Below are 27,727 nucleotides of genomic sequence, written 5' to 3'. Positions count from 1 at the left end.
CTTGCATCCATGTCTCGTTTAGCCAATGATAATAACATCTTCTTTGAAACTCACCATCGTTACTTTTTTATAAAGGATCGGGCAACGAGGAAACACCTCCATCACGGTAGATGCATTGGAGGTCTCTACCCCATCACATCCGGAGCACTTAATCGCAAGCGTCGTCAAGTTCAGTCCGCCATCAAGCCCTCCTTGGCCAAGTGGCATCAAAGATTAGGACATCCGTCATCGATCATAGTTAAACAAGTAGTCAATAAAGGCAATCTCTTATTGTCACATAGTTCAGTCAATGAGTCTGTTTGTGAAGCTTGTCAATGTGTCAAGAGTCACCAACTCTCTTATCCCAAGTCGAATAGTGTATCTCATGATCCTTTAGAACTTATATTTAGTGATGTATGGGGTCATGCCAGAGATTCTTTTGGAAGGAAAAATAGTATGTTTTCATTGATGACTATAGCAAGTTTAGTTGGATTTATTTGGTCAAGTACAAATCTGAAGTTTTCTCTGTGTTTCAAGAGTTTCAAAAACTTGTTGAACGACACTTTGATCGGAAAATTTTGACAGTCCAAAGTGACTGGGGAGGGGAGTATGAAAAACTCAACTCTTTCTTCTGTAGCATAGGCATTGAACATCATGTATCTTGCCCTCATGCTCACCAACAAAACGGCTCCGCTGAGTGGAAACATCGCCACATTGTTGAAGTAGGTCTCTCACTTCTTGCTCATGCATCTATGCCTCTCAAGTATTGGGATGAAGCTTTCATCACTGCCACCTATCTTGTAAATCATCTCCCTAGTAAAGTCATTGCCAACACCACTCCATTGGAGCGTTTGTATCATCAAAAATCTGACTACAATTCTCTTAAAATATTTGGGTGTGCTTGCTATCCCAACCTACGTCCATACAATTGCCATAAACTCGAATTTCGTTCTACTCAATGTGTGTATATTGGCTATAGTAATCTTCATAAAGGTTACAAATGCTTAGAAGTTGCAACTGTGCGCATCTATATTTCTTGCGACGTTGTTTTTGATGAGACTCTTTTTCCGTTCGCCAAACTTCATCCTAACGCCGGAGCCCTTCTCCGTGCCGAAATAGCACTCCTTTCCGATCACGTGGGTGAATTAAATAAAACTGACTGTGTGCAAAATTCCATCAAAAATAGTGGTTCTAATGATATTTGTGCAGAATTGGGCCATGATTTTATGTGTGCAGGAAAAGACAGGAACGGCACATAGCACGAGGCGGATTCACCTGGCGGCAGCAGCGCGCGATCCAACGCTGATCTGCATGCCAGTCCTGCCTCTGCCATCGAGCGATCCGATGCAGATCGGCATGCAGCCAATCAGGTGGACGCCAGCGTGGGTTCCCCCGCTCCCGAGACGGTTGTGGCCGACAGCCCGCTCCTGGTGGACCGCGACAGCGGGGCCAGCCCACGCGCCAGCCCACGCGCGGAAGAAACCGCGTCCCCACGCGGTGCGCGTGGTACCGAGCCAGCCGCCGACAGCGGGCTGCCTGCGGGGTCAGGATCGCCCTTGGATCACGCACCTGGATTCTCTGCAGATCCTGCGCGGCTATCCTTCTTGGATCAGGAGCCAGGATCTTCTGTGCCTGACTCTACAGCATCTCCTGCGCCAGGATCTTCTGTGCCTACAGCGTCTACAGTACCAGAACCTCCTCGTCGGCATACTCGATCACAGTCAGGTATTATCAAAGAAAAAGAATATACCGATGGTACGGTCAGGTATGACAGAGTAAGGCGTGCTTTTCTCAGTCACATTGGTGAACCAACTCATTTGCATGATGCCCTTACACACAAAGAATGGAAAGAAGCTATGGATCATGAATATGATGCACTCATGAAAAATAAAACATGGCATTTAGTACCACCAAGGCAGGGTCACAATGTCATAGATTGTAAATGGGTATACAAGATAAAGAGAAAATATGATGGAAGCATAGACAAATACAAGGCTAGACTAGTTGCCAAAGGTTTCAAACAGAGATTTGGTATTGATTATGAAGATACATTTAGTCCTGTTGTTAAGTCAGCTACTATTCGACTTGTACTGTCTATTGCTGTTTCCAGAGGTTGGAGCCTATGCCAGCTAGATGTTCAGAACGCGTTTCTTCATGATGTTCTTGAGGAAGAAGTGTTCATGCAGCAACCACCGGGATATGAGGACCGAAGTACACCACACTATGTATGTAAGTTGGAGAAAGCTTTGTATGGTTTGAAACAGACCCCGAGAGCTTGGTACTCAAGGTTGAATATGCAGCTACAACAACTTGGGTTTACACCATCTAAAGCAGATATCTCATTGTTCTTCTATCACAGAGATAAGATTACTATATTTGTGCTTGTCTATGTTGATGATATAATTGTTGCTAGTTCAAGTGCACATGCTACCACTTGTTTGCTTAAAGATTTGAAGTTGGAATTTTCTCTCAAGGACTTAGGTGATCTTCATTATTTTCTTGGCATAGAAGTTAATCAGATAAAGGATCGTATACTTCTTACACAAGAAAAATACACCACTGATATACTCAAGAGAGTGGGATTGGACAAATGTAAACCTGTAAGTACACCAATTTCAACTTCAGAGAAACTTACAGTTGAAAGTGGAGAGGCACTTGGACCGGAAGATGCAACAAAATATAGAAGTGTTGTTGGTGCTTTACAATATTTGACTGTTACTCGTCCTGATATTTCTTATTCTGTCAATAAGGTATGTCAATATTTACATGCACCTAGAACAACTCACTGGACTGCAGTAAAAAGGATTTTAAGGTATCTCAAATATTCAGAAGGTCTTGGACTTCAGATTACAAAATCATTGTCTCTACTTGTTACTGCATATTCTGATGCAGACTGGGCAGGATGTGCTGATGACAGGAGGTCCACAGGTGGTTTTGCTGTGTTTCTGGAAACAAATCTTGTGTCATGGAGTGCAAGAAAACAGGCTACTGTCTCTAGATCAAGTACAGAAGCTGAGTATAAAGCACTAGCTAATGCTACAACTGAGGTAATGTGGATACAGACTTTGCTATATGAACTCTGAATCAAAGCTCCACAGGCTGCGAGGTTATGGTGTGATAATATTGGTGCCACCTATCTCTCTGCTAATCCTGTTTTTCATGCAGGGACCAAACACATTGAAGTTGATTTTCACTTTGTCAGAGAAAGAGTAGCTCGAAAGCTACTTGATATTCATTTTATACCAACTGGTGATCAACTTGCTGATGGCTTCACAAAACCTCTCACTACAAGAAGGTTCAATGAGTTCAAAAACAATCTTAACCTTGGAAAAGTTCGTTCGGTTCAGATTGAGGGGGAATGTTAGAATAAGTTGTATAGAGGTAGGAGAGTAGTTTTTAAACTTGTAATCTTCTCTCTTATCTCTTCTTCTGTTTTCTCCTTCTGTAACCGATTGAGTCGATCCTGATCTCTCTCGATCGATCGATCTCTACCTTGTAAGCCACAGCATGTCTCTTATATATACAATGCGGCCCAGACAAAGGGTTCTACGCTTTCTCAATTACTTTACAGCTCCAAGATGAGGAATGAGAATTTGAAATGAGATGCATGTGGGCAAAGTGTGTGGAGGTGAGCACGTACGCCACCCCCCGACCCGGCAAAACTAGCTATGAACGTCGTCCGGCCGCCTCGTTCTACTCTCCGGGTGCAATCGAGGTGCCCATCTTCTCTTTTTTACGCAAATGCCTTCTTTTGTCAGTGTTCGTCTTGCTTTCAACTTGTAGCTTCGACAACTAACAGTGCAGATGCGCAGCCTGCAGATCACCCACAAGCAGAGTGCAAACGAGCTGGCTCGCCAGATTGCTGCCACAGCAAGGAGGTTGGGCGACCACAGGGTGATGGCAGGTGTGCATCCGAATGTGAGGAAACAAATGATCGATGAGTGTACCATTACCATCGCATAGTTGCATGCATGGTTCTAAAAAAAAGTGTTTGCCGACTATATCCTATAATAAAAAACTCGGCAAAGTTAACAATTGACGATGTACTCCCTGCCGAGTCGTTTGCATAGATTTCACTATAGATCACATACGGATATATATGGTCGCATTTTAGAGTGTAGATTCACTCATTTTTCTCCATATGTACTCCCTCCGTCTCTAAATATTTGTCTTTATAGAGATTTCAACAAGTGACTACGTACCGAGCAAAATGAGTGAATCTATACTTTAAAATATGTCTATATATATATATATCTGTATGTGGTAGTTCATTTAAAACCTCTAAAAAACAAATATTTAGGAACTAAGGGAGTAGTTCATAGTGGAATCTTTACAAAGACTTATATTTAGGAACATAGAGAGTAGATGACACACAAAAATAACTTGATAGGGGCTCACCATGCGCGACGTAAGCATGTGACGAACTAGGCAAATTTTCTCGGCGCACTGCGCCTTGCCGCCTTCTTCTCCTTCCCAGTGCTATCATCATCCGCATCATCACTCCTTCACTTCCAAATAAATGAGATCCGTGCGCGGTATACAATCTGCCAGTTCCCTCCTGAACGTGAAAGCATCGCCGCCCTTGAGCTTGACCACGACATCTGTGAAAATAAAATGTCCAACATCATCTTTCTCCTTCGACAAAATCTGAATTGTCTACCAGGATACGGACCACCCCACGACGTCTCAGGTTGATGAGATCAACGTCCAAGGTCTTCCCATTAAAGAGCCAACTGCGGAGAGACCCCAGAAGTGAGGAACATCCTCAACATGGAGCCAAACCTGCTTGAGTTCTAACTTATGTGGGATCTCCTGAGACTTTCATGCAGAAATAGGAGCTCCACATAATATGCAAAAATGCAAACAATAAAGCGAGAGAGAGCTGTCAGATTTTTTAATGGATTTATTGAGAAACAAGCGTGGCAACAATGATCCACCGACTCCCTTAGGATGGATCTCAGAATATCTTGCCACAGAAAAAAGGATCTACGTCTCACACTTACAATTGGGTTAACTGAAAATTTCACACTTATAATTGGGTTAACTGAAATTGGATTCACTAGTTAACTGAGTTGATGTTTGTTGCAGAGAATATGTCGGAAGAACTGGCGATCCTGGGACGAACTAGGGTACGTGGAGATTCGTCGCAGTCTCACCAACAAACCATTATTGACTCTAGCCCGCAAATGTCGATTGATGATTTGTTGAAGGAAATTAATGGAGCCAATGGCATGCCGGTGCTCTTCGTCCCTTCCTCCGACGGGCGGCTAGTGGCCGTGCCGGTACCCGTGAATGGCCTCCAGAATCTGGCCCTTGCAAATCGCGCCCACGATGAGTCTGCCAAAAAGAAGCAGCAGGATTTCCGTGCCTGGCTACTGCTACTGGCTTCACTAATTGCCACCGTCACCTTCACCGCAGGGCTCACCCCACCTGATGGTTTCTGGGGCGAGGACAAGGATGGACACATCGGTGGTAACCCAATTATGCGTGACAAATTTCCTAGGAGGTACCGCATATATGTGGGAAGCAACAGGATGGCCTTCTGCTTCTCCATGGTAATCATTGGAATACTCGCCAATAACATAGCTAACAAGCTGAGCAAACTCGTGAGGTTTTTTTTTTTGCCATTATTGGTACCTTGTTGTCTTCTGAGCTTGACGACTAGCTTCATCAGCGGCACGTGGGACTACTCTAAAGATGATACCTACTCATGTGTTACGTTTGTAGCCGCTTTTCTCAGTTTGGCCATTCTTTGGGGTTCGGGTTTGATTGAGCCGATAATTGAAAGACACGAGCGATCCACGGAATCCTCCGCTTAAGAGGTCAGTTTGGTACTGTCGAAGAAACAACAAAATTCCTTACAGCAGCCTGAAACCTGCAAACTTATGTTCCTCGTGTGGTCATGTTTGTACATGCCCTTCAGTTGTAAGTGCCTAAGGATCCTTATTTCGCAACTCATTTGTAAGTGCATTTTGTTGCCGAACCTGTAGGATTTTCTTCCCACGGAGCATTTATATTATATTATTATATTATATTATATTATATTGTATTATATTATATTATATTATATATATATACTAATAAAGCAAGGTGATATTCTTAGTTTCGTCCCGCATAAATGATTGTATATTTATAAAATACATACGCGAGGTGGTACTAATTCGGAACTACCATCGAACAATTTTTCGTCCGCTTCGATCGTGTGTATGTGCGTTGTTGGGCCTCCTGGCCCGCCAACCAAACGACTGGGCTATTTAGGAGCGAAAAATAAAGTGCACAAAGGGGAATCGAACTCAGTACCTCCTCTTAGGCGCTCAACTGCAATAACCTGAAGGAAATATGCCCTAGAGGCAATAATAAAAGTTATTATTTATTTCCTTCTATCATGATAAATGTTTATTATTCATGCTAGAATTGTATTAACCGGAAACATAATACATGTGTGAATACATAGACAAACAGACTGTCACTAGTATGCCTCTACTTGACTAGCTTGTTGATCAAAGATGGTTATGTTTCCTAGCCATAGACATGAGTTGTCATTTGATTAACGGGATTCTGTTAGCTTAGCACACGATCGTTTAGTATGTTGCTATTGCTTTCTTCATGACTTATACATGTTCCTATGACTATGGGATTATGCAACTCCCGTTTACCGGAGGAACACTTTGTGTGCTACCAAACGTCACAACGTAACTGGGTGATTATAAAGGTGCTCTACAGGTGTCTTCGAAGGTACTTGTTGGGTTGGCGTATTTTGAGATTAGGATTTGTCACTCCGATTGTCGGAGAGATATCTCTAGGCCCTCTCGGTAATGCACATCACTTAAGCCTTGCAAGCATTGCAACTAATGAGTTAGTTGTGGGATGATCGATGTATAACGAAACGAGTAAAGAGACTTGCCGGTAACGAGATTGAACTAGGTATTGAGATACCAATGATCGAATCTCGGGCAAGTAACATACCGATGACAAAGGGAACAACGTATGTTGTTATGCGGTCTGACCGATAAAGATCTTCGTAGAATATGTGGGAGCCAATATGAGCATCCAGGTTCCGCTATTGGTTATTGACCGGAGACATGTCTCGGTCATATCTACATAGTTCTCGAACCCGTAGGGTTCGCACGCTTAACGTTTCGATGACAGTTATATTATGAGTTTATATGTTTTGATGTACCGAAGGTTGTTTGGAGTCCCGGATGTGATCACGGACATGACGAGGAGTCTCGAAATGGTCGAGACATGAAGATTGATATATTTGAAGCCTATGTTTGGACATCGGAAGTGTTCCGGGTGAAATCGCGATTTTTCCGGAGTACCGGGAGATTACCGGAACCCCCCGGGAGGTTATTGGGCCTTAGTGGGCCTTGGTGGAAGAGAGGAGAGGCGGCCAGGGCTGGGCCGCGCGCCCCTCCCCCCTAGTCCGAATAGGACAAGGAGAGGGGGGCGGCGCCCCCCTTTCCTTCCTCGCCTCGACCTCTTTCCCCCCTCTCTCCTAGTCCAACAAGGAAAATGGGGGGAGTCCTACTCCCAGTAGGAGTAGGACTCCTCCTGGCGCGCCCCCTCTCTAGGCCGGCCGCACCCCCCTTGCTCCTTTATATACGGGGACAGGAGGCACCCCATGGACACAACAATTGATCTGTTTGATCTTTTAGCCGTGTGCGGTGCCCCCCTCCACCATATTCCACCTCGGTCATATCGTAGCGGTGCTTAGGCGAAGCCCTGCGACGGTAGAACATCAAGATCGTCACCACGCCGTCGTGCTGACGGAACTCCTCCCCGACGCTTTGCTGGATCAAAGCCCGGGGATCGTCATCGAGCTGAACGTGTGCTAGAACTCGGAGGTGCCATAGTTTTGGTGCTTGGATCGGTCGGATCGGGAAAACGTACGACTACTTCCTCTACGTTGCGTCAATGCTTCCGCTTCGGTCTACGAGGGTACGTAGACAACACTCTTCCCTATCGTTGCTATGCATCACCATGATCTTGCGTGTGCGTAGGAATTTTTTTGAAATTACTACGTTCCCCAACAGTGGCATCCGAGCCAGGTTTTATGTGTTGATGTTATATGCACGAGTAGAACACAAGTGAGTTGTGGGCGATATAAGTCATACTGCTTACCAGCATGTCACACTTTGGTTCGGCGGTATTGTTGGATGAAGCAGGCCCGGACCGACATTACGCGTACGCTTACGCGAGACTGGTTCTACCAACGTGCTTTGCACACAGGTGGCTGGCGGGTGTCAGTTTCTCCAACTTTAGTTGAACCGAGTGTGGCTACGCCCGGTCCTTGCGAAGGTTAAAACAGCACCAACTTGACAAACTATCGTTGTGGTTTTGATACGTAGGTAAGATTGGTTCTTGCTTAGTCCGTAGCAGCCACGTAAAACTTGCAACAACAAAGTAGAGGACGTCTAGCTTGTTTTTGCAGGGCATGTTGTGATGTGATATGGTCAAGACATGATGCTAAATTTTATTGTATGAGATGATCATGTTTTGTAACCAAGTTATCGGCAACTGGCAGGAGCCATATGGTTGTCGCTTTATTGTATGCAATGCAATCGCCCTGTAATGCTTTACTTTATCACTAAGCGGTAACGATAGTCGTAGAAGCATAAGATTGGCGAGACGACAACGATGCTACGATGGAGATCAAGGTGTCGCGCCGGTGACGATGGTGATCATGACGATGCTTCAAAGATGGAGATCACAAGCACAAGATGATGATGGCCATATCATATCACTTATATTGATTGCATGTGATGTTTATCTTTTATGCATCTTATCTTGCTTTGATTGACGGTAGCATTTTAAGATGATCTCTCACTAATTATCAAGAAGTGTTCTCCCTGAGTATGCACCGTTGCCAAAGTTCGTCGTGCTGAGACACCACGTGATGATCGGCTGTGATAGGCTCTACGTTCAAATACAACGGGTGCAAAACAGTTGCACACGCGGAATACTCAGGTTATACTTGACGAGCCAAGCATATACAGATATGGCCTCGGAACACGGAGACCGAAAGGTCGAGCGTGAATCATATAGTAGATATGATCAACATAGTGATGTTCACCATTGAAACTACTCCATCTCACGTGATGATCGGACATGGTTTAGTTGATTTGGATCACGTGATCACTTAGAGGATTAGAGGGATGTCTATCTAAGTGGGAGTTCTTAAGTAATATGATTAATTGAACTTAAATTTATTATGAACTTAGTCCCGGTAGTATTTTGCAAATTATGTTGTAGATCAATAGCTCGCGTTGTTGCTTTCATATATTTATTTTGATATGTTCCTAGAGAAAATTGTGTTGAAAGATATTAGTAGCAATGATGCGGATTGGATCCGTGATCTGAGGTTTATCCTCATTGCTGCACAGAAGAATTATGTCCTTGATGCACCGCTAGGTGACAGACCTATTGCAGGAGCAGATGCAGATGTTATGAACGTTTGGCTAGCTCAATATGATGACTACTTGATAGTTTAGTGCACCATGCTTGACAGCTTAGAATCAGGACTTCAAAGACGTTTTGAACGTCATGGACCATATGAGATGTTCCAGGAGTTGAAGTTAATATTTCAAGCAAATACATGAGTTGAGAGATACGATGTCTCCAACAAGTTCTATAGCTAAAAGATGGAGGAGAATCGCTCAACTAGTGAGCATGTGCTCAGATTCTCTGGATACTACAATCGCTTGAATCAAGTGGGAGTTAATCTTCCAGATAAAATAGTGATTGACAGAATTCTCTAATCACCATCACCAAGTTAGTAGAACTTCGTGATGAACTATGATATGCAAGGGATAACGGAAACGATTCCCAAGCTCTTCGTAATGCTGAAATTGACGAAGGTAGAAATCGAGAAAAACATCAAGTGTTGATGGTAGACAAGACCACTAGTTTCAAGAAAAGGGCAAAGGAAAAAAGGGAAACTTCAAGAAGAACAGCAAGCAAGTTGCTGCTCAAGTGAAGAAGCCCAAGTCTGGTCCTAAGCCTGAGACTAAGTGCTTCTACTGCAAAGGGACTGGTCACTGGAAGCGGAACTACCCCAAGTGATTGGCGGATAAGAAGGATGGCAAAGTGAACAAAGGTATATTTGATATACAGATTATTGATGTGTATTTTACTAGTGTTCGTAGCAACCCCTCGGTATTTGATACTGGTTCAGTTGCTGAGATTAGTAACTCGAAACGGGAGTTGCAGAATAAACAGAGACTAGTTAAGTGTGAAGTGACGATGTGTGTTGGAAGTGGTTCCAAGATTGATATGATCATCATCGCACACTCCCTATACTTTCGGGATTAGTGTTGAACCTAAATAAGTATTATTTGGTGTTTGCGTTGAGCATGAATATGAGTTGATCATGTTTATTGTAATACAGTTATTCATTTAAGTAAGAGAATAAATTGTTGTTCTGTTTACATGAATAAAACCTTATATGGTTACACACCCAATGAAAATAGTTCATTGGATCTCGATCGTAGTGATACACATATTCATAATATTGAAACCAAAAGATGCGAAGTTAATAATGATAGTGCAACTTATTTGTGGCACTGCCGTTTAGGTCATATCGGTGTAAAGCGCATGAAGAAACTCCATACTAATGGGCTTTTGGAACCACTTGATTATGAATCACTTGGTACTTGCGAGTCGTGCCTTATGGACAAGATGACCAAAACACCATTCTCCGGTACTATGGAGAGAGCAATAGATTTGTTGGAAATCATACATACAGATGTATGCAGTTCGATGAATGTTGTGGCTCGTGGCGGATATCGTTATTTTCTGACCTTCACATATGATTTGAGCAGACATGGGTATATCTGCTTGATGAAACATAAGTCTGAAACATTTGAAAAGTTCAAAGAATTTCAGAGTGAAGTGGAAAATCATCGTAACAAGAAAAACAAGGTTTCGACGATCTGATCGCGGAGACAAATATTTGAGTTACGAGTTTGGTCTTCAATTAAAACTATGTGGAATAGTTTCACAAATTCATGCCACCTGGAACACCACGGTATAATGGTGTGTTCGAATGTCATAACCGTACTTTATTGGATACAGTGTAATCTATGATGTTTCTTACCGATTTACCACTATAGTTTTGGGGTTATGCATTAGAGACAGCTGCATTCACGAAAAAGGGGCACCATCTAAATCCGTTGAGACGACACTGTATGAACTGTGGTTTGGCAAGAAACCAAAGTTGTCATTTCTTAAAGTTTGGGGTTGCAATGCTTATAAGAAAAAGTTTCATCCTGATAAGCTCAAACCCAAATCGGAGAAATGTGTCTTCATAGGATACCCAAAGAAGACAGTTGGGTACACCTTCTATCACACATCCGAAGGCAAGACATTCGTTGCTAAGAATGGATCCTTTCTAGAGAAGGAGTTTCTCTCGAAAGAAGTGAGTGGGAGGAAAGTTGAACTTGATGAGGTAACTGTACCTGCTCCCTTATTGGAAAGTAGTACAGCACAGAAACCGGTTTCTGTGACACCTACACCAATTAGTGAGGAAGCTAATGATGATGATCATGAAACTTCAGAACAAGTTACTACTGAACCTCGTAGATCAACCAGAGTAAGATCCGCACCAGAGTGGTACGGTAATCCTGTTCTGGAAGTCATGCTACTAGATCATGATGAACCTACGAACTATGAAGAAGCGATGGTGAGCCCAGATTCCGCAAAATGGCTTGAAGCCATGAAATCTGAGATGGGATCCATGTATGAGAACAAAGTGTGGACTTTGGTTGACTTTCCCAATGATCGGCAAGCAATTAAGAATAAATGGATCTTCAAGAAGAAGACTGACGCTGACGGTAATGTTACTGTCTACAAAGCTCGACTTGTCGCAAAAGGTTTTCGACAAGTTCAAGGGATTGACTACGATGAGACCTTCTCACCCGTAGCGATGCTTAAGTCTGTCCGAATCATGTTAGCAATTGCCGCATTTTATGATTATGAAATTTGGCAGATGGATGTCAAAACTGCATTCCTGAATGGATTTCTGGAAGAAGAGTTGTATATGATGCAGCCGAAAGGTTTTGTCGATCCAAAAGGAGCTAACAAAAGTGTGCAAGCTCCAGCGATCCATTTATGGACTGGTGCAAGCCTCTCAGAGTTGGAATAAACGCTTTGATAGTGTGATCAAAGCATTTGGGTTTGTACAGACTTTTGGAGAAGCCTGTATTTATAAGAAAGTGAGTGGGTGCTCTGTAGCATTTCTGATATTATATGTGGATGACATATTGCTAATCAGAAATGATATAGAATTTCTGGATAGCATAAAAGGATACTTGAATAAGAGTTTTTCAATGAAAGACCTCGGTGAAGCTACTTACATATTGGGCATTAAGATCTATAGAGATATATCAAGACGCCTAATTGGACTTTCACAAAGCACATACCTTGACAAAGTTTTGAAGAAGTTCAAAATGGATCAAGCAAAGAAAGGATTCTTGCCAGTGTTACAAGGTGTGAAGTTGAGCAAGACTCAAAAACCCGACCACAGCAGAAGATAGAAAGAGAATGAAAGTCATTCCCTATGCCTCAGCCATATGTTCTATAAAGTATGCCATGCCGTGTACCAGATCTATTGTATACCTTACACTGATTTTGGCAAGGGAATACAATAGTGATCTAGGAGTAGATCACTGGACAGCGGTCAAAATTATCCTTAGTGGAATAAGGATATGTTTCTCGATTATGGACATGACAAAAAGGTACGTCGTAAAGGGTTACGTCGATGCAAATTTTGACACTGATCTAGATGACTCTGAGTCTCAATCTGGATACATATTGAAAGTGGGAGCAATTAGCTATAGTAGCTCCGTGCAGAGCATTGTTGACATAGAAATTTGCAAAATACATACGGATCTGAATATGGCAGACCCGTTGACTAAACTTCTCTCACAGGCAAAACATGATCACACCTTAGTACTCTTTGGGTGTTAATCACATAGCGATGTGAACTAGATTATTGACTCTAGTAAACCCTTTGAGTGTTGGTCACATAACGATGTGAACTATGGGTGTTAATCACATGATGATGTGAACTATTGGTGTTAAATCACATGGTAATGTGAACTAGATTATTGACTCTAGTGCAAGTGGGAGACTGAAGGAAATATGCCCTATAGGCAATAATAAAGTTATTATTTATTTCCTTATTTCATGATAAATGTTTATTATTCATGCTAGAATTGTATTAACCGGAAACATAATATATGTGTGAATACATAGACAAACAGAGTGTCACTAGTATGCCTCTACTTGAATAGCTCGTTAATCAAAGATGGTTATGTTTCCTAACCATAGACAAAGAGTTGTTATTTGATTAACGGGATCACATCATTAGGAGAATGATGTGATTGACTTGACCCATTCCGTTAGCTTAGCACTCGATCGTTTAATATGTTGCTATTGCTTTCTTCATGACTTATACATGTTCCTATGACTATGAGATTATGCAACTCCCGTTTATCGGAGGAACACTTTGTGTGCTACCAAACGTCACAACGTAACTGGGTGATTATAAAGGAGCTCTACAGGTGTCTCCAAAGGTACATGTTGGGTTGGCGTATTTCGAGATTAGGATTTGTCACTCCGATTGTCGGAGAGGTATCTCTGGGCCCTCTCGGTAATGCACATTACATAAGCCTTGCAAGCATTGCAACTAATGAGTTAGTTGCGAGATGATGTATTACGGAATGAGTAAAGAGACTTGCCGGTAACGAGATTGAACTAGGTATCGAGATACCGACGATCGAATCTCGGGCAAGTAACATACCGATGACAAAGGGAACAACGTATGTTGTTATGCGGTCTGACCGATAAAGATCTTCGTAGAATATGTAGGAGCCAATATGAGCATCCAGGTTCTGCTATTGGTTATTGACCGGAGACGTGTCTCAGTCATGTCTACATTGTTCTCAAACCCATAGGGTCCGCACGCTTAACGTTTCGATGACAGTTATATTATGAGTTTATGAGTTTTGATGTACCGAAGGATTTCGGAGTCCCGGATGAGATCGGGGACATGACGAGGAGTCTCGAAATGGTCAAGACGTAAAGATCGATATATTGGACGACTATATTCGGACATCGGAAAGGTTCCGAGTGATTCGGATATTTTTCGGAGTACCGGAGAGTTACGGGAATTCGTATTGGGCCTTAATGGGCCATACGGGAAAGGAGAAAAAGGCCCCAAAGGGTGGCCGCACCCCTCCCCAAGGGCTAGTCCGAATTGGACTAGGGAGGGGGGGCGCCCCCTTCCTTTCTTCTCCTTCTCCCTTCCCTTCTCCTACTCCAACAAGGAAAGGAGGAGTCCTACTCCCGGTGGGAGTAGGACTCCCCCCTTGGGCGCGCCTCCTCCCCTTGGCCGCCTCTCCCCCCTTGCTCCTTTATATACGGGGGCAGGGGGCACCCCATGACACAAGTTGATCTTCGTGATCGTTCCTTAGCCGTGTGCGGTGCCCCCCTCACCATGTTCCACCTCGGTCATATCGTAGCGGTGCTTAGGCGAAGCCCTGCGACGGTAGAACATCAAGATCGTCACCACGTCGTCGTGCTAACGGAACTCCTCCCCGACGCTTTGCTGGATCGAAGCCCGGGGATCGTCATCGAGCTGAACGTGTGCTAGAACTCGGAGGTGTCGTAGTTTCGGTGCTTGGATCGGTCGGATCGGGAAGACGTACGACTACTTCCTCTACGTTGCGTCAACGCTTCCGCTTCGGTCTACGAGGGTACGTAGACAACACTCTCCCATCTCGTTGTTATGCATTACCATAATTTTGCGTGTGCGTAGAATTTTTTTTAAAATTACTACGTTCCCCAACATCACCATGATCTTGCGTGTGCATAGAATTTTTTTTGAAATTGCTACGTTTTCCAACATAACCAACACAGCCAACATAGTCTGACGATTAATAGTCCCACCTTACCTTTGTAAACATCGTTTGACCGGTTTATATACTTGCCAGACCAGGAATCAACAAGCCGGCAGTGACACAGGGGCGAGCTAGAGGCAAATATCTGGATGGAATTTAACTCCCGGGAATTATGGACTCCTATGAAGGAAATCCATAGGATCGCGTGAGGGTTTTTGCATGGGTAACAGAGAAAGTTGCATCGATAAATTATTAGTTCCAAGAATATGGAAGGAAATAAACTCCTGGTATTATAGGAAATAATGTCTCCCGTTGCAACGTACGGGCATTTGTACTACTATATATATATATATATATATATATATATATATATATATATATGACAAATTTTTCCTATTACCGGGTGTAGTTACTTCCAATTTTGTTTCATATATTCTAGATAGTATCTATCATATCATAGAGTATGTACATGTAGTATGTAGTATATAAGAATGTTTAGATAGTATATATACTATTTTTTATCTAGTATGTAGTATATTTTGAGCATACTTATTTTTACGTATAAATATGTACGTATTTCACAAATATTATAAAAACATGGGCTCACATGTAATTTTTTCACAAATTTGAAGTATCTTAGATATAGTATATGAACATACTAAAAATAAAAAATTAGAGTATATACTACCACATGATAATATATGAGAAATGAGTGTAGCTACACCCGGTAGTAGCTCATGTTTGACTCTCCGATTTTGAGTTCCGTTTCGGTACAACCCTCTCATAAAACGTATAAAGGGTAATATGGACTTTTGACAAATCATACCGCACTTCAGTATGTTTTTTTAGAAAACGCACTACAGTGTGTATACGTGAGACCTCCTGTACCTCGCGCGCCTAGGCCCGCCCATTAAATCACATCTGTCAGTTCTCGTGCGCCTAGGCCGGCAGAGATGATGAGGACTCAGACTTCATTTCCTCACACAATAAACAATGGCTGCTTGCCACTCGACCCAGCGACTTGACGTGATTTATGACAGCGCAAATTATATAAGAACCACACAAAATCGTTCATATATAAAACAATTTCCGGAAAAGTTGAAACTTTCCTTGAAAAAAAATGTCAACACTTTGCAAATGCCAATTTTGTTTTCAAAAAAGAAAATAATGTATGAAACTCCAAACTTTTTTATAAAAAGTAATTTTGAAATTCCAAATCACTTTTCTGAAAATGTGACGAACTTTTGAGATTCCAGAATTTTTTCAAAAAATATAGACATTTTATAAAAATGCATAAAATTTCCAAATTCCAAATGTTTTTAGAAAAAACATAAAAAATAATCAAAAACACGATATATTTTCAGAAACACGAACATTATTTGAAAATATTTTTAAAAACTCCGATGATTTGGATTTGTCAAGAATATTTTAAAGTGTGAACATTTTTTAAAATCCCGTTTTTATAAGTAAAATTGAAAATAGGAATATTTTTTTAGATTCTAGTTTTTTAAACCGCGGACATTTTTTATTTTCCTCGACATTTCTTGAATTGCGAACAAAATTTGAAAACGAAACAATTTCTAAAATTTGAACAAAAACATCATAGCGTGAAGTATTTTTAAAATTTCCAAACATTTTCCGAAAACATGAACAATTTTAAAAAAATGCAAACAGTTTTAGAAATTCTGAACAAGGGCCCGACGGGTGCGATATAGTCGCCTAATCGGGCCAAGGCCTAAGCGTTTTTTTTCTTATTTTTCGTTTTTATTCTCCTTTTTTGGTTAATTCATTTTTATCCTTTTTCAAACTTTTTTTAAACCAGTTCAAAATTTTAAAATATTATTTGAAATACAAATATAACACTTTGAAGGAAATGTTTAAAATTATGATTTAAAATTCTTTTTTCCATCAAACATTTATTAAATGCTTTTTTAAGAAAAATATTTACTGTTTTCAATTTTATCATTTTGTATTTATTAATTATGTTAAAAACTTAAAATAATAGTATTAAGTACTCATTTAAATTTTGATTTTACATACATTTTCTTTTAAACGTAGCATGATCGCCTACCATGGGCATGCCTACCTTCTCGCAAGTTGTGATCATTTCAAGAATGTTCCAAAAAACGCCATGTTCATCGTATGATGTCCGGGTATGCCAGAAGAGCACGTTGTTTCTCAACATCCGTCACGTGGACTCAATTTCTTTTTCATTAATTTGTATGATAAATTCAAGGCAGCATGTCAAGTTGTTTTGGTTTCAATAATTTTTGCATTTTCTAGAGTTTTCTCGGTTAAAAAAGACAAATAAATGGTCAGATGTGCCGCAACTTGCCTATGGTGTCAGAAATCGTTTAAACCTAGCATGAATGCATACTATGGACACTCCCACCTGTCTACAAAAGTTGAGGTCATTTTAAGAATATCCAAAACTAAATCATGTTCAACGGAAGATATCCGAGTAGGCCAGCCAGCCAGCTTGCTAGATGTGCTCGCACCTAGTATTGGGCTTCTTGGGCCACGCCCATGCTGTGGACTGCCTGGCGCAGCTCCCTGGCCGCTCCCATGTGGTACGAGCAATTCGAGCGCTGCCTGGCGTGCCGCACGTACCATCATCGGGCGCCGGTTCCTCCTGCGCGGATGACACAACAGAACTTCGCCTGGGTTCACTGGCGTGGATGCACTCACCGGACCTGTGTCTAGCTGATTGTGGTCATCTGGATCCTCCTCGTCCACTAGCTCGCACATCAGCATTATATCCCCATCGTCTTCATCCTCAACCATGAGCAGGCGCTGCTTCGGTACTTCTTCGCAGTCAGTCATGAAGTGACCGAGAAGGTCATACTTATGACACCTCACTTTTCTGATGTCAAACTTCCTCCTCAGTGGTGCAGGCGCATCATCGTTGTCCGAGTCGCCGCAATGAAAGACAACATCGGTTGGCTTCTTGCATCTGCCGCTATTTAAGTGAGGCCATACGCCGGGCAAGAACCACACCACATCTCGGCCCGCTATTTAAACACACACTTATTTTCCTGACCAGAAGCGCAAGAGTTGCCCATGGCTCAGAATTTAAATGACAATTCATCGTACCATGGTGCAAGGTGATCTAGAACTGTAGAACATATACAATCTTGGAAGGAAGTGCTAATATATCTTGATCATATCATTATACCATCACCCAGAACAGTGCGAGCATGTCAGGTTTTGTGCATATGATAGGGCAAAAGAACATTGTGAGCATGTCAGATTGTGCGCGTTTCATAGGAAAAAAGCAACCAAGCCACTGCGATCACTCGCCTGCGGCCCTTCAAAATAAACTTTTCCGCACCTGGGCATATAAGAGAGATAGAACCAATAATGAATGAAAACGATATTACTAAGCCACCAAGTTCAGGGTTGATTCAGGTACTTGCGCCAGTGGGCAATGGGTCATCTAGTAGCCGCAGTTACTACTGAAAAATTTCATAAAAGCCAGAGCAAAGCAGAGAAGATGCGATGCTCGTCAGTTTATTCGCTTGTAAAAGAAGTACTTGTGTCGGTTCATCAGCCAGACGATGGTTAAGAGCTCACCGCCGCAGCTGAGCTGCTTGGCATGGGAGTCCCTGCTGCATTGGTCGGACGTGAAGGTGAGAAGACTTATCCATGAAACAAGAATGATCTGCAACATACAATCGAGGAGTTCTGGTTGTTCCCCGCGGTCCCTATGCTCTCTAATTTTTGTTTGTACCTCATCGGTGAATGCCGGGATGAAAGCTTCAAGTTTGTGAATGTATTGGCCCTGCATCGGATGTCGTCCATAATTTCCCGGTTCTAGCTCATCTAACAGGTTGAAGGCCCAGTAAGCACCAATCCCGAGAGTATCATTTCTGTTATAAAGATGACTTGGTCTTCCAAGCATGTAGCTGCCCTCAGTGGCATCCATGTCTAGAAGGATGTTGGCAAGCTGCTTTGTCTCTCTTGTTGTTGGAGAACTGTTGGTTCCTCTTTCACGCCATATTTTCTCCAAATCGAGGCGGGCCTTTTTGTAGTGGATACCCTCGTCACACGGGTTCAATACCATGTGCCGGCGTTCAGCGAGGAGGAACATCATGTAATCTGATATTGCTCGTATCTGCTTCTCGTATTTGGCTGATGCTTCACTTTTTATCGAAGTCGGCTTGCACAAGAGGAAAATATCCGTGGCGACGTGCAGTGCGATGAGGTTGTTTTCAAAACTATAGTTACTGGCATTAGACCTCATATAATCATCGAGTTCCCTTATGGGACGCATCCCGACGAGTGTGCGAGATTCCAGCAGTACCTGTGTGCACACAGCTTCCAACAAATCATCCTTGACATCAGTCTTCTTCTTCCCAAGTCCAGTGAAGAAAGAAGAGACCAGCTTCTCCAGTTGGCCCGGAGGGCGAGGAGTAGTACAGGTACAGCACTCTTGCAACAAGTTGTGTTGCCCCACGCCGGACAACAACCTATGGCCACTTGGGCCGCTTCTCAGTGAGAGACGGGACGTATCCAGAGAGACGAGGAGGCGACGGACGCAATACCATGATTGCATTGCAGCTTGACGAGGCAAATTGTCCGGGAAGGTCCGTCGAACCGGAAGCAGCCATTCTTTTCCTTCCCCTTGCTCTACCAAGAACGCATATGTCCAGGTGGACCCTAGGGCTCTCAGCAGCCATCTCACATCCAACACCAGGGTACCAACAAGCAAGGTGTATGTGACCGTCCGATCTGCACTCTCCATGGCATTGCCCTCCTTACTGTGGAAGAGATAGAGCGCCGTGGCAGTTGCCGGCGGCGAGAGGACACGGATGATGTAGCCAGCCCAAGTGCGGACCACACTTGCCTTTGTGTACAACATGTCGTACATGAGCGACGCCTCCATCTCAACCACCTCGCTAACATCCTTCCAGCCAGAATAAGATGGGACATACCTCCGGCGGTGGACTTGATAGTCAGCGAAGGCACCCATGGTGACACCGAGAAGGCCGTGAGCATCAAGCAGGGCATCATCATTATCCCACTTACGGCCTTCGTCCTCAAATGTGAAGCGCCGTAACTTCTTTCTCCCGGCTGAGCGACGAATGTTGTCAAAGCAAGCTCGCCGTAGCGCAACTGCCCTCTCCACGTACTTATAGGAGCCCAGGAAGAGCATGATGAAGAAGGCGGCGCGCAGAGCCCCGTCGCCGCGCATAAATCTTTGCTTGTATGAGCCATAGATAGCTCCTCCGATTTCAAGGACGAGAGCAGCCTTTTGGGTCGGCGACAGCTCATTGTGCTCCAAGGCGTAGCTGGTGATGTTGTCCGGGCGACCAAGGTGCAGCAGGAGAAACGGCGCCCAGAACGCAAACATCAGCTCCTCGCTAACCGCGGTCGCGGTGTCGAGAAACACCTTGCCGAGGGCGATTGGCGTGATTATCTCGGTCACGTGGTACGCCACCCACACCAGAGACATCCGCACACCGGAGTCTCTACGCCGACGGATCCCAGATAATTGGGCCAGGGTAAGATGCGCGAGGTGGCTCACAGTCACCAAGACCCGTGTCACCCGTAGATTCATCCGCTCCTGGCTCTCCTCGCCCATGAAAAATCCAGCCATACCCGATAATCCTCCTACACTCAAATCATCTAGGTTAATACACGCATGCAATCATCTAGCCCTAGATCAACCAGTTTGTTGTTGTATTTGCATGCTAGCTAGAGAGATTAGGGTATACTGGTAGTGATTAACATACCGCCGTGAAGGCTGCTCGATGAACTACTAGTAAACTCTGAGATGCAAGGTCGGTTGATGAAGACGCACGCTAATCGCTCCACTTAATTTCCGACATATCACAGGATTTCTCTCAACTTCAGAGTGAAATTGGAGACACAAATCTTGATACAAGGAGAGCTGGGGTGAGCAGGAAGAACAAGTGAGATGAGAATAGAGTTCTTCCTTCAGAATCTAGTCCAAAAGTGGGCCCAGGAATGAATGGATACCATGTTTCCATTCTCTCTATCCTCTCAAGCCTTAGCGTAACCAGCCACGGTCATGCGGCCCGTCTCACACGTTTTTTTTTTTTTTGAAGTACGGCCCTTGAAGGCTTTTATTCATTCATCGATCGTACAAAGTCCGAGTGCACCTCGTCACTCAGGAACTCAGGGATACAACTGAAAGTTACATCGCCCATACTTGAAAGTAGAGCATGCCGAGCTAATTTGTGAGCCACCCCATTGGCTTCCCGACTAATATGATACAGCTCGAATCCCTGAAAAGATGAGAGATAGAACTTCATCTCTCTAATTATGAGACCCACCTCCGACAGGTCACTTTTTTTGTTCCACTCTTTAGCTAAGGCTTGGCAGTCTGTTTCAACCTGAACATTGGTCCAGTGTTATCAAGTACTACCTTGGTCCTCGTTTATTGGTCATCTTTGTAATTTATGCTAAACTTTGAACAAAGATTTAACTGACAAAATGTTAGTGTATGTTAACAAAAATTATATCATTGAATTCATATTGGAATATAGTTTTTAATGATGTAATTTTTTATGACATGCATGAATATTTTGTCAGTCAAATTTATGGTCAAAATTTGGCACAGATTACCGTGTGGAGCATGGACAAAAAAAGGATCATGGAAAGAGAAACACAGGTTTCTACTCTGTCCGAGCAATGTACGCACATGACAGAGAATCACTGTTTGACACTATTTTCAAGGATACACCATGAAAAGGTGTATCAATATCAGAGAAGAAAAGCCAAGTGGCTGATAGAACGCCTTCGGCATTAGTTCACAACACCACGACTACAACGACAAGAGATCAAAGACCGCGTCTCGACCAAGACCTGATAGCTATGGGCATAACCCCGACCACATCTCAGACTGCTTCAATGCACTATTCACCCTTCACGCCTAGGAGTTTAATCTTGCGAAGGGCGAGAAGACCGATGGATGTATGGAGCTTGTGGTGCCGCTTGGTCGTAATTGGGTTGCTGGTGAGTGTGATAGATTCCTGGTGGTGTGGAGTGCTGCCTGACGGGTGGCTATTTTGCTGGGTGCAAGCTCTTAGCTCTTTTTGTATTCAACACAAGGAAGGGCTGTTTGACGAGTTGTGACCATTCAGACTAAAGAATGACGGGAGTGGTACGATGGATGGCAGTGAGTATTGGAAGCTGTTAGATTCATCCATGAGCTTATTTTGTTTGTCGTGGTGGTGGAAATGATTTGGGAGGATGATGGTATGGAATGGGTTAAGCTTCATCCAGGGTATTGACTTGGAGTGCATGAATGAAATTTTGGGATGAACAAGATAGCCCCATTCTTGTTGAATTGGAGGGTTAACGAATGAATGAACAAGAAAATGTCCGGGGCAAAATTTGGCCTTGTTTGCAAGAAAACGAGAACTTTAGGGTGTTCGCCGTGAAGTGGAAATATCATTACATAAATAAGCAAATCCGATAGAAACTCCACTTTATACACCTCATGAGCAGATCAATACACCACAAGAATGACAAGATCAAATTTTGCCTCGTTTTTCTGACTTTTGAGGTCTACATGCTACAAATATTGATTCCAATAGTGATGATTTTGTCTTGCGGAAAAATTACTAAACAAAATGAGGATGCCCATTGCATGCTTCCATTTTCAGTCTGTGCTTGTTTGAAAATCAACAACTCCTTCCATATTCGACATAGCATCTCTTGATGCCGTCTGTCTTTTTTTGGAAAAGGAGGATGTATCCCGGTCTCTGCATCTGAATGATACATGCAGCTATATTATTAATTATTTACAAAGATCATACAAGTGATATATCAATAAGTCTGAAGCCACCATCTTAGCAACGTTGTTGCTACTTCTATCCCCTTGATGAAGGTGTGCCGAATGTCCGGGCCTAATACCAAACAGACATCACATCAAAGCCTAGCATCTAAAGCCGGATGTCCCATCCAAGTCTCTACCTGAATTGGGCCCCACATCGGTCTGGCACACTCCCAGTGAGCACCGCACGCTGCAAGGGCCGTCACCTCCATCTTCCATCGGTCCATCCTCAGAGCAGAACTGATGCACCGATCTTGCCAGGCCTCTCTGCTATCGACGACACCATGATGCCCGACAGCTTCATCCTCCTGCGTGAGTCCATCTCCGTGCATCAGACGCCAAGTCTCCACTGCGTCATGCCGCCGAGACCCACCGTCGACGATACGGTTGATGCCACACTGCTCCACCTACATGCCATCTCACGTCGACTCCGAACTATCAGCAACTCCACCATCCTGAGCAGTCCCCCGCCGACGCCTTCATGAAGAAACACGACACCAAAGTGCCATCGTCGCCCAAACAGAGGAACAGAGGCTTTCCCTGCGCTCATGGCAGAGGTGAGGGGCGTATGATCTACACCGAAGCCTCCAGGAAGGGAATCAGCGCGAGAGCGTCGACTTTGGTGCAGCCGCCACGCCGATCTGGAGTTTCTCCCGAATCCATGCCCACCCGCCAAATCCGTCCAGGCAGTATTGCCGTCGACCGTAGTCGCTACCATAGCCAGCACGAACTGGAGTAGATCGAGTCGGAGACGACGCCTCCCATGGAACTCCGGTCGGCCAACGAGGAACCGCCTTAGCGCCGCCGCCTCCACGTCTCCCACGCAGCCGTGAAAGGCCCCCCATCTGCACCCGTAGGTGCCGCCCGCCAGGCAGGCCGCATCGCGCGCCACCGATCGAGGCCGCCGCCCTGAGATCCTCGCGCCGCTCGAGGCACCAGCGAGCAGATCTGAAACAGATCGACCACCAAACACCCAAGGAGCGCCCCGAACGCCCTCCCCCCCCCCCCCCCCCCACGCAACCACCAGGGGGAGACACGAGCGCGTCGCCCCCTGAGTCCTCGCCGGCGCCCCGCCGCCAACCGCTGCCGAACACCACTCGCACCAGATCCGGCCGTTGCGGGAAGGAGAGGTCCCGCCGCCGCCGACACTAGCCAGGCTTTGCCCGGCAGCGACGGGCAGGAGAGGTGGGAGAGGGAGTTGAGGGCTTGGCGGCGCTAGGGTTCCCCCCTGGTCGCCGCGCGGGGGCGACCCAGGGGAGAGGAGGGGATTGTCAGTCACTATCTGCTGGGAACTCTGATCTCGTTCGTAGGTGTAGGATTATTAGTATATTGTGAGAAGCGAGCCTCCTCTGTCATGAGCCCGTGCCGCCGTAGGAAACCGCCCAGCGTCCAGCGACATGTGAGGGAGACGCCGCGCTGCCATACATCAACGCAGGATTGTCCGCTCTACCGTTTGAGCGCACCAGCTCGTCCCGAGTCGCGATGTAGCGAGCCCTCCGTCCGACTCTGATGACTACTTTTTTTTGCGGGTGCGACTTCCTCACTGGATCAGCCACAAGCATCTCTCCTTCGCTATCCAACTTAGTCAGCATTTTTGTAATGTTTGGAGCAAACCAAAACAAAAATATTAAGGTTTGAGTCGTTTAAAATTGAGGCATTTTGTACGAAATCACTAATTAAGGAGTGGTCCTTTCAATGATCACTTTCATATTATCAGATTGCGACAAGTGGCGTGCTGCATGTGCACCACTTGACGCAACCTGAAAGTTTTTCCTTTTCTCGTACACCCGTTTTATTCAAAATATTTTATCTCTTAAATCGTGCGTTCAAATCTTGAACCATTTTCATCGTGGGATTCATCCCGTGGAGATCTTGAAAAGTAGATCCAATGTTGATAGGTTTTAACGAATTTTTTTATAAAAAAATCCGGACAAAAACCAGGACGAAAAAACTGAACGGGGAGCACTTTTTTCCTTTCTGAAAGCCATTTCCGAGAGGCGCAGTCGTGTCTCTCACGGAAGCAAAATCGTGCCTCTCACCAAAGAAAAAAAAAATAAAAATCACATTTTTTCGTTCCCGAGAGGCACCTCTCACGGAAGAGAAAAAGAAGAAGAAATGTGTTTTCTTTTTGTTTCTGAGAGGTGCCGCCATTTCTCTTGTGGAAGTAAAATCATGCCTCTCACAGGAGGAAAATAATATATTTTTTTCATTTTCGAGAGGCACAACCGTGCCTCTCGCGAAAGCAAAACCGCGTCTCTCACAGAAGAAAAATAACAAAAACACATTTTTTTTTCATTTTCGAGAGGCATGTTCATGCCTCTCGCGAAAGCAAAACCATGCCTCTCACGAAAGAAAAAAAATACATGTTTGCATAAAATTTTCATTTTATTTTGTCCAAAAGCTAAGAAAAACTGGCGAAAAACCAAAAGGATAAAAAAAACACCTGAAAAAAACCATATAAAAAGTCGAAGACACGTGCGAAAAAACAATCCGAATGAAGCGCCCAGAATGCGACACATGCCCCAAATGATCGTTGAGAGGCTCCCGAAGAAGCGTTCGTCAACTGGGGAGCCATTTGTAGGGATAACTAGGGAGCCACTAGTTAATGAGCATTCCTTCGGCAGCCTCACAACGATCAGCCATTCGCCACATGTTGCGTTCTGGGTGCTTCCTTCGGATTTTATTTTTTATTTTATTTTTTCGCACGTGTTTTCGGCTATTTGAACGTTTTTTTCAGTTTTTTCTACGTTTTGGTTTTCCACCGGTCTTCCTTAGCATTTTAACCAAAAAAAAAATGTGAACTTTTTTTTTGCGCGAAAAAACGCATTTCCTTTTTTTTCCCTTTCGCGAGAGTTGCGGTTTTGCTTCCGTGAGAGACACGATTTTTCTTTCGCGAGAGTCACGGCCGTGCCTCTCGGAAACGGAAAAAACATTTTTTTTTTCTTTTTGCGAGAGTCACGGTTTTGTTTTCGCGAGAGGCACGGTTGTGCTTTCGCGAAAGTCACGGCCGTGCATCTCGGAAACAGAAAAAATAAACGTGTTTTCTGTTTTTTTTTCTGCAAGAGTCACGGTTTTGCTTCCGCGAGAGGTACGGCTGTGCTTTCGCGAGAGTCATGGTTGTGCCTCTCATAAACGAAAAAAAACATGTTTTTCGTTTTTTTTCCTTTCGCGAGATTCACAGCTTTGCTTCCGCAAGAGGCACGATTGTGTTTTCGCGAGATTCACAGCCATGCCTCTTGGAAACGGAAAAAATAAACGTGTTTTCTTTTTTTTTTCTTTCGCAAGAGTCACGGTTTTACTTCCGCGAGTGGTACGGTTGTGCTTTCGCGAGATTCACGGCCGTGCCTCTCGAAAATGGAAAAAATAACGCGTTTTCTGTTTTTTTTCTTTCGCAAGAGTAACGATTTTGCTTCCGCGAGAGGTACGGTTGTGCTTTCGCGAGATTCACGGCCGTGCCTCTCGGAAACGGAAAAAAATAAACATGTTTTCTGTTTTTTTTTCTTTCACAAGAGTCACGGTTTTGCTTCCGCGAGAGGTACGGTTGTGCTTTCGCGAGAGTCACGCCCGTGCCTCTCGGAAACGAAAAAAACGCGTTTTTTCCTTTGTGAGATTCATGATTTTGCTTCCGCGGGAGGCACGGGTGTGCTTTTGCAAGAGTCACGGCTGTGCCTCCTCGGAAACGGAAAAAACGTGTTTTCTCTTTTTTTTTCCTTCCTCGAGAGTCACAGTTTTGCTTTCGCGAGAGGCACAGTTGTGATTGAGAGGCACGGACGTGCCTTTTTCGGAAAGAGAAAAAACCCGTGCTCCTGATTCGGTTTTATCGTCTGGTTTTTTTCTTGAAAAAAAGTTCATCAAAACGTATCGACATGAGATCTAGTTTTGAAGATCTCGACGTGAGAATCCAACGGTGAAAGCGGTTTGAGATTTGGACGTACGGTTTGAGAGATAAAACATTTTGAATAAACAGATTTATGGAAAAAAGGAAAACTCTCAGGCGCGCTGCATGTGCACCAGTTGTCGCAACCTGAAAAGTTAGAGTGATCTTTGCAACGAGTACTTCTCAACTATGATTTTGGGATAACTGAGCTGTGCACGAAAATAAGGCCGTATCTTCAAAATCGGGGACCATCCGCAAGGCCCGGCCCATTGTAGGAGCGAGCTGGTGGCTCTTTGCGTTGACTGACTTGTTTTTCTCCGACACAGAGACGCGCTATTGCCCACTCCCCAGCGTCCGCTCTCTCGTCTCCGCCGCCCCGCCGCCCGCCCGGGTGCTCCCGCTGCCGCGCCGCCGTCTCGCCGGAGTCCTGCCTCAACCTAGCGATCCCGAGGTGAGCCCCACCTTCCTAGGAAAAAAATTCTATGAGATCAGGTCTCACGGGTTAGCAAGTGAGACCTATCCTGATGGATGACACGTGGCATTTACAAATCACAAAGCATTTACCCCATCCTCACCTGAAATCAGGGGGGAGAGATTAGATGCTTTGTGATTTGTGAATGCCACTTGTCATCCATCAGGGCGGGTCTCACCTGGTTTATATGAGACCTGGTCTCATATAATTTTTTTCCACCTTCCTAGCCTCCCCCTCTTGGAATCTTACTAGCAATGCCAATGCCGATGCTCGGAGACTGGCGCGTCAAGGTTTGGTGTTTAGAGTCCCCCGTGTGGTTTGGTGTTTAGACTCCCATGCTCCCGATAACATTCTCTGTGATCGTTTGGATTGGTTTCGTTGGGAATGGGATGGGGATGCACTTAGGTTTTACTGTAGCAACCCAGATGGGGATTGGAGCGTGTGTAAGCCCAATTTGGATGCCTCGGGTTTTTCTTTTCGTGTAAGGGCATCTCCAACAGCTAACAGCTGTAAGATAGGTGTTGGTAAATTTGACACCTAGAACATAGTGATGATGTGGCATGCAATAAATATGGAGAGAGAGCAAAGTTGCATGTAGAATAACCAACAACCTTTGCACAAGCTCCAAGGTGAAATAAAGAGCAATCACATTTATTTTCTCATCATCTATTGGATACCTTAGATACAACCCA

General features: G+C 44.2%; 1 protein-coding gene across 1 annotated transcript; it reads right to left on the bottom strand.

Moving 5' to 3' along the window:
- Positions 1-18,087: 18,087 nt before the first annotated feature.
- LOC123129024 (uncharacterized) lies at positions 18,088-20,879 on the bottom strand. The gene is made up of 2 exons (XM_044549160.1): positions 20,618-20,879; positions 18,088-20,495 (listed from the first exon to the last, which is right to left on the bottom strand). The coding sequence occupies exon 2, from the start codon at positions 20,479-20,481 to the stop codon at positions 18,388-18,390; it is 2,094 nt and encodes a 697-aa protein (XP_044405095.1). The 5' UTR covers positions 20,482-20,495; positions 20,618-20,879; the 3' UTR covers positions 18,088-18,387.
- Between the last annotated feature and the right edge of the window lie 6,848 nt (positions 20,880-27,727).

This window comes from Triticum aestivum, chromosome 6A (assembly GCF_018294505.1).
Source record: "Triticum aestivum cultivar Chinese Spring chromosome 6A, IWGSC CS RefSeq v2.1, whole genome shotgun sequence".
In the NCBI taxonomy this organism is placed as follows: Eukaryota; Viridiplantae; Streptophyta; class Magnoliopsida; order Poales; family Poaceae; genus Triticum; species Triticum aestivum.
This window is presented reverse-complemented; position numbering and strand designations above follow the sequence as displayed.